Here is a 7,905-nt window from a genome sequence, read left to right as displayed (position 1 = left end):
AAAGGGTACAAGCTTTATTCAACTAAGTAGGCGTTTGGACATGAATTCCAAAAAAAAAAAAAAATCAAAATTTGGAATTTCAGCAACATATTTGGTCTCTTTTTCCATACTTTGCAATTAAAAACTAGCAACCTTCTCATTTTTAATTGAAAAAACCAGTTTTTCAAATTTGAAAATGCATTTTCAAGTGAGATTGGAAAAATTATAAGATTTTGATAGCCAAACACCATCTTTTTCAAAAAAAGAAAAAAAAAAAAGAAAAATTTTCTTATGTCCAAACGGGCTCTAAGATCCAACGGCTTGAAGATTCTATCAGTTTGCTGAGAAGATATTCTAAAGTTCATACAATATATTACTAGTATATAGAAAGAATAGTATCTAATTCCTTTTCTTTTTACTTTGTTTGACAGGATATTTGAAGGCCATTAGTAAATATCTTCATATCCGCTAATGGAGTATCTAGCTTCTGCTTTATTTATTCTTGGATGTTGTTTCTTCTAAGTTTACCCCCTCTGTTTTTGTTTTTATTTGGTTATTCTTCTCGTGTGTGTGTTTCAATAGAGATATTTGGATAGATTGTTGATGAAGATATTTATCCTGATTCAATGTCTTCATTACATTTGGGATTGTAATGTAACTTCCATTGCATTTTAATTGGATATACAAATAATTGCTACTACTACATTATACTATGATAAACATGTGGCTTATGTTTTTTGTGCCACAGCTGGCATGTAGGGTAAGTGCGGTAGTTTTGGTAGGTATAGTAATTCAATAGACGTGTCCAATTTAATCCACAAACCTTCTATAATTATCAACTTGATATTGTAATGGGGTCACAAATATTCACTTTTTAGAAAAAAAAAGAAAAATGGGGACAAAGTACACTCACAAATCACAATCATCATCAAAGGCCAAAGCAGTAAATGACAATAGTGGTGCTTTTCTAGGATAACATTAATAAAGCCCTGACTATGACTAAATTCTTTACGTTCAGCCAACTTACGCATCCAAGTCGGCAAATTTACTAGTATTTGTCGGCAAGTGTCTCTAATTTAGGTATATTTTCTTCATCTTTAAGCATACAAACGCAATTTCGAGAACTGGTGACTATTTGGAAATTGGTGACTGGCCAGAAGAAATATAGAAGCAAATAAGACTCTCAAACAAGTAATTTCCTCTATCTAATGTACAGTATTCTATTTCAAATAAAAAAAAATGATATAATGGAGTTTGGGACAATCGATCTGAACAAAAACTAAATCCCGTAGTCAGAACAGAATTAAAGCTATCACCCCCACTAAAACATCTCAAACACAGGTTAAAAAGCGTCATTCTACATGCAAATCAAATGAAATATCCATGATTACAAGGAAAATTTTCAAAACCACAATGAACATGAACGGAATGTTACAGACAGATTTAAAATGGGAATAACATGGAAAGAGGAAATACCAGAATCTGGAAATCATATTCCCAAACACCTCAAGATATTTTCAATTCAAAAACATAATACAACGGAGATGATAACGAAATGCTGTCCCTACGCCAACTATGTCACGGTCCATGCCTATATGTGCCTGATAGCTCAGGGTCATGGACAAAGGGCTGTCAAAAGGCACTAATATGTTAAGAGTCCATTAATACTTGTTTTCAAATTTCATGTGGGCAGATATGGAGGAGAGGACACTGTTGTAAAGGCAGCCTGACTAATAATGACAGGCAGCCCAGCGTCCAGTATGTCCTTTTCTTCTCAATCAATGGTTGGACATTGATGTATTGAAGACTCAGGATGGATGGCTCATACAACATCTGCACCACCTTCCGATGCTGATACAGACACGCTACCTATTTTTGGCCTTAAACTAATAATTGTATATGGGGATGAGCACATATCAACACAGCTATCAGCTATGCTTGCTACAATATCCTAGTATCACACACATATAGACACCAACTCAAAATACAATCAAGAAACAGGCGCTTTTACCCCTTACCAAGAGGAATGAAGCAGAGTTATGATTCGTTCCTTCATTCATGAGCAAAAGATGCACATAATATTTTTTCATTCTTTAAACTGCCATTCACGACGACACATAGGGCAATGTGCTTGAGCCGATTGAGAATTCACCCACTTCAAGATACAATGAAGATGAAATGCATGGTTGCAAGCACCCCATACTGCAAAGACAAGTAAATTTCAAAGCATTAATAATAGCCTTAAAAGAGGGAGACTCCAGAGAGGTCATGTCGATACCACCCAACAACAACAACAACAGCCTAGTAGAATTCCACCCGTGGGGTCTGGGGACGGTAGAGTGTACGCAGACTTTACCCCTAGGGGTAGAGAGGCTGTTTCCGGATTTTGCTCCGTCGATACCATCCACAGAAAGATAATTAACTCTAACCATAATGCAAAAATCAAATGTTCTATAATGTGAACTATACAGTTGCACTGATAAATGATAGATGAACAACTACGTTTATGATTGCTCTAAACCACCTCTAAAAGGAACAACCAATGTTATTTGGATCTCAATAGCTGGTTAAAAAACTAAAACTTAAGTTGAACCGAGAGATCGTTACAGGTCATGAATCAAACTGCTCTACGAATTTCTGAAGTAACAGCAATGTGTTGGTTACCCTATCCTCAACCTCGACATGCCAGCATGATTTGTTTATCCTCTGTTAAAGTTAGAGATTGAGAGAAAGCTATAGTATGTCTAGGAGAAGAGGGAGGAGAATGTGAGGCTAAGGGCTACAACAACTTGATGTTTCAACAAAAAAAATATGTAACGACATTTACTGTTTTTAGCTAATTAAAAAGAGACAAATCATGCATCCGTAAATGGACATATTTTTCATGCATATTAAATAATGTACTCATAATGAATATACATAAAAATGCACAGAGTGGAGGAGCGTAGGGGGGCTCATTCCAGAAAATAAATAAATAGACAAGAATGTCAAAATCTAATTGCACTCATGGCCTTAATCGATGAAACTAATAAAAAGACAGCTCTGCTAACATATCTAGCGGACCGTTTTTTCCCATCTAGCTGTAATATCTCCATCTTTCATGATATAAGCCGATAGACGTTTCACTTAAACTAAGAAAAAAATTACAGAAGAATCCTGAAGCCTACTTGTATCTGCAGACTGCAGTAGTTTCACTATATGAATAATAAAAACATATGAATCAGTACTAATAGCTACTGACCAAATGGACTACCAACAATTTGCAGAGAGTATGTTGGCAAACTGATAATATTTGCAATGTTAAGTAGTAGCATGGGAGTGTTCATAATATCCCTTGAAGTATCAAACGGATAACTTAATCGGCTCGTCGAGTAGCAGTCTACATATAGTACGAATTAAGTGCCTAAACTCTAGAAGAGATTGCCCACAGTGAGGAGATTACTTCAGGACAGAACTTCTACTTGTTCTTGTGTTTATAACCTGGTGACTAGATAGATAGAAATAACAGCTAGAGGATACTGAGATGACATATATCACTTTTCTATCCTTTGTTATTCCATTTTTTTTTGTGTTATTCTTATTAAGGCTACTGTGAAGAACTTGCGTAGGAATGGAAGGGAAGAGAAGATAAAGCACCAGAAAGATCATGACATGTGAAGAGAAAAGAAACGTGGTTTTCGAGTCGGCTTGCGTGCAGCTCGACTTATCTACAAATATCTGTTTCCTCCCACCAGTTAGGTACCATGTACCCATCAAGTTTTAGGGAGATGGGAGGAATTCACGTGACATGCTTCTGTCGAGATTCAGACCTTTATTCCAACGTTGTAACTCCATTTCTTCTAACTCTAGGCCATCGCTTTCAAAAAATCTATGTCTCTCTTACAGTGGCGGATGTAGAGTATAGTTACCGGGTTCCCGGGAACCCAGTAACTTTTGCGAAGACCCTGTATTTTTATTAAAAAAACCATTAAATATCTATAAATATATAACTGTGAACCCGGTTATTATTGTATATTAATTTGAGATTACAATAGGAACCCATAAACTTCAAATCCTGGATCCGCCTCTACTCTCTTAGTGCCCTTCAAAAGCTAGTACCACACAACAGGTATAGATTAGAACATAAAATGTGCCAACACAAATAAAAGACCTTGGGAACCAAGTCATCACAAAGAGAAACACAAATCCTAACAATTACTAAATAGAACAATCCGAGCTTGACAGTGAAATGAATACAAGGAAGACAACATCTTATACAGCTCATCCACCTTTTTTATAGGTAAAATTCATTCGCCTTTACAATATAACCTCCAAAGTCTTACACCAAATCAAATGAACTATAACGAATTATGTCATCCAGTAGGGCTTTTGATAATGTGCAGACAAATAAGGCACTACAAATATGCAATCTACAAAACAGAACCTTCTATCTATGTACAAAATTAGAATTGGGGTAACTCGCTGGATATGCAGATATACCATGTTAACACGAGAATGGTAATTCAGTAGCTTAAATGACTGAGGAAAGTATCAAGTAGAGATAAACAGGCTTACTTAGTGGACAATCATCACCGGGGAGTTTGCAATCAGGACAACAACCATCAAAAGCCATCCTACATATTCCACAAGTTTCATCCTGAGCGTCCCATGTCCACGAAGCAACTGCATGCCATCTGCATACACAAGTAACAAGTAAGCACACCATGCTGTCTTAAGTACGAAAATTATCACATGCCATGAAGAGGACATACTCTATTCACGAACCCGGCAAATCGCCCAACAGAAAAGGTTAAGGGAAATTTCATGTTAGTATTCAGTCCTGACCACCAATCAATATAAATCTACTATACCAGAATGGCTCCAATAGTGTAATCTTGCAGAGTATATAACAAGAAAGGCAAAGGTGATTTTTATTTTTTGGAAATGTAAATCTGTAAATAAGCAAGAAATCAAAGTTGCTATCTGAAGTGATCGATGACAAGTTCTATTGGGCTAACTTTGTATCTGCATTTTCAGATGTTTAAATTCTATTTTCCTGTCTTCATAACTTCATTCATAACTAAAGTTAAAATTGTACAGGTCTTTGCATTCCAAGCAGACTGAATAGGGGAAGCGCAACGGAAGTTGAACTTCTAGCTATGCTGTAATAATCTCTTATAGTCTACACTCTACACTAGCAAACTCGACTAGTCTACTTCCCATTTTGATGATTCTTCAGATTCTTATGATTCCTATTCTAAATTTTAAGAATTCAAATTCAATTGATTATACAAAAATTTACACTGTGATTTACTTATCAAACTAACTTTCAACCTCACTTTGACATTTCTTCCACAATCACTAAATACGGATTTAAGTTATATACAGTTACAACAAAGTTATGTACAGTCCTTGTGCCAAAGCATCTAATCTACTCGCAATATAAAGCTACCCTCAATTTACTTAAGAAAATCAGGATATGCACCTATACACCAGATAAAAAATGTGAACTATTGGACAGAATATAAACTAAAGTAGATTTTCAGAGCAAAAAACCAAAGGACTAGTAAAAATGCTTCTTTGTAATCCCTAAGCAGTTCAATGGCTACACATTCTCCAAAAGATTCAGAAATTAATAATATTAAAATCCCAAGATCATAAGATAAGCCACATTTAATCGCTAATTACATATTTAGACAGAAAATGTGTTTTCATATCAGAAATGATTCAGTAACAGTTGCTATAATTCACTGCACTTTATTATCTGCTCCTATGAAAGCAACAACTATTCCGCCGTCTTCATTTAAACATCACAAATCAGTGAAATAATCACAAAAGGATACGCAAAATCTTGACTTTCATTGGCTCGCTCTCTGCAATTTCAAGACCATAAAAAAAAGTGAGTCCACAAAAAGGGAATTCGTAAATTCAAAACTGAAATGAAAATTGAGAACACTCTTGACTGTAAACTAATAAAAATTAATGTTTCGGAAGAGAAATCAACCTTTTCCGCTGATAAAATTGATGCGTTAATCTACGATTTCTGCGTGTATTTTGAACTGAAATGTTGTCTTTTTAGGGCTTTATACGAACTTTTTGAAAATGGCGGAAAAATTATTGAAAAATATGTCTTGGGCCTAACTTGGAAGCAACAGGCTTCTTGGGCTAAGCTGTTGTCACATAGCCCGTAATAACGAGGTAGCCTGGCCCAGTCTATGTTTGGCTTATTTTGGGATTTTTACACAAATAGCCAGCCATATTAAATGTATATTTTTTCTAGCCATATACATAGATTATACATTATTATACATAATTATACACATATAATACATAAAATATACATGTATTATACATTCACCGGCTATTTTTAGTTACGTGGTAGGGTTGTATCGCGTTCGAATTGGTAGCCTATTGGCACATTGTGGTATCATATGAGACTTTTGACCATGTCCGGGGATGGCTATTGCCTGAGCAGTTCGTACTGGGTGAGACGAGATCATTGGACTTAGGATCAGCGCAATCTGAATATGTGAAGTATATTAAAGAGTAAAGGCCATTATTTGGTTCAGAAAGAGGTGATGGTTCTTGGCAGGGTATAGACCCTATGAATCGTTGATTCGGCTGTTGGTTATGAATTCCTACACATCTCTTCCGTCGTGGCGGTATTGTAAGGGTTAGAGCAGGACCTAGGTAGGTCATGAGGTGCAATGGGAGCATCAGATTTGTGGAATTTCGATTTGTTCGACTAGAGAATGTTATTGTGGTCCTGTGAGTAAAGTGGTGCAAGGTGTGAATTCAGCTAAGGTATGCAGTCATGTTTTGGTGCTGCGTGTAGTTATTGATACGGTGAGCGTATGTTGGAACATGCATGGCAGAGAATTTCGGGTGATGAAACTGGGCTCCAAGGCTTATTTGCCTAAATGAAAGAGGTTATCTTTAGACTTAATCGAGCTGATGTGCCCAACTGAGTTGTGGTAGCATGGGGTAGGTGCACGAGGTATTAAGCAGTGATTCCAGGCAACCCCAGCACAGTTCCTAGCACGTTCGAGGACGAACGTATGTTTAAGCGAGAGAGGATGTAACGACCCGACCGGTCGTTTTGAGCCCTAGCGCGCCGTTCAGCCGTTCGAGGCCATGAGCAGCTTCAACTCAGGCATTATGACTTGTACGCATGGTCGGAATTAAATTTTGGGAAGTTCGGAGTTGACTTGGAGAGAAAATTCTCATTTCGGAAGCTTAAGTTGAGGAAATTGACTAGGATGGGATCTCAGAGTAAACGACCTCGAAATCGGGAGCTGAAGGTTCCAGTAGCTTCGTATAATGATTTCGGACTTGGTCGTATGCCCAGACCGGGTTTTGGATGAACCGGGAGCATTTTGGCGCTTATTGTGGAAGTTAGCATTTTGGAGAAAATTTCATAAGTTTGGGTTGAAGTACATTTCAGTGTTATTGATGTCCGTTTGGGATTCAGAGTCTGGTATTAGCTCCGTATGGTGATTCTGGAGTTGGGAGCGCGATCGGAAGTGAATTCGGATGTCCGGGGAGCATTTTGGAGCCATTTGGCTAAGGATAGAAATTTGAAGGTTTTTGAGAGGTTTGACCGGAGGTGGACTTTTTGATATCAGGGTCGGAATTTGATTCCGAAAGTTGGAGTAGGTCCGTAATATCGAATATGACTTGTGCGCAAAATTTGAAGTCAATCGGACGTGATTTGATAGGTTTAAACACCGGAAGTAGAAGTTTGAAATTTTAAAGTTCATAAAGCTTGGATTGGAGGTCGATTCGTAGTTTTAGCGTTGTTTGATATGATTTGAGGCCTCAAGCAAGTCCGTAATGTGTTTTGGGACTGGTTGGTATGATTAGTTGGGGTCCCCGGGGCCTCGGGTGGATTTCGGGTGGTTAACGGATCGGAAATAGAATTTTTTGGAAGGCTGAAGTTGTTGGTTG

The 7,905-nt window shown here is 37.2% G+C and overlaps 2 protein-coding genes across 2 annotated transcripts in view; one reads left to right on the top strand and one right to left on the bottom strand.

Moving 5' to 3' along the window:
- Positions 1 to 692, top strand: part of LOC109236815 (hydrophobic protein RCI2B-like) — a 1,542-nt gene extending 850 nt beyond the window's left edge. The window contains exon 3 of the mRNA XM_019403045.1: positions 411 to 692. The gene's annotated coding sequence lies outside the window, so the exon portion shown is untranslated. The remainder of the gene's footprint in view (positions 1 to 410) is intronic.
- Positions 693 to 1,303: 611 nt separating this feature from the next.
- LOC109236812 (anaphase-promoting complex subunit 11-like) lies at positions 1,304 to 6,216 on the bottom strand. The gene is made up of 5 exons (XM_019403042.1): positions 6,201 to 6,216; positions 5,963 to 6,029; positions 5,802 to 5,831; positions 4,534 to 4,652; positions 1,304 to 2,181 (listed from the first exon to the last, which is right to left on the bottom strand). The coding sequence occupies exons 1-5, from the start codon at positions 6,214 to 6,216 to the stop codon at positions 2,066 to 2,068; spliced, it is 348 nt and encodes a 115-aa protein (XP_019258587.1). The 3' UTR covers positions 1,304 to 2,065.
- Between the last annotated feature and the right edge of the window lie 1,689 nt (positions 6,217 to 7,905).

The sequence above is a fragment of the Nicotiana attenuata genome, unplaced genomic scaffold, assembly GCF_001879085.1.
Source record: "Nicotiana attenuata strain UT unplaced genomic scaffold, NIATTr2, whole genome shotgun sequence".
Lineage (NCBI taxonomy): Eukaryota > Viridiplantae > Streptophyta > Magnoliopsida > Solanales > Solanaceae > Nicotiana > Nicotiana attenuata.
Note: the sequence above shows the minus strand (reverse complement) of the source record. Positions and strands in the feature narration are given on the sequence as shown.

Bases quoted from the DNA above. Each gene is read 5' to 3' on its own strand.
- LOC109236812 (XM_019403042.1), bottom strand. The intron at 5,832-5,962 runs GTTGATTTCTCT...TTGAAATTGCAG, and splicing joins CAATTTTATCAGCGGAAAAG to AGAGCGAGCCAATGAAAGTC. The intron at 4,653-5,801 runs GTATCCTTTTGT...TTGTGTATGCAG, and splicing joins AATGAAAGTCAAGATTTTGC to ATGGCATGCAGTTGCTTCGT.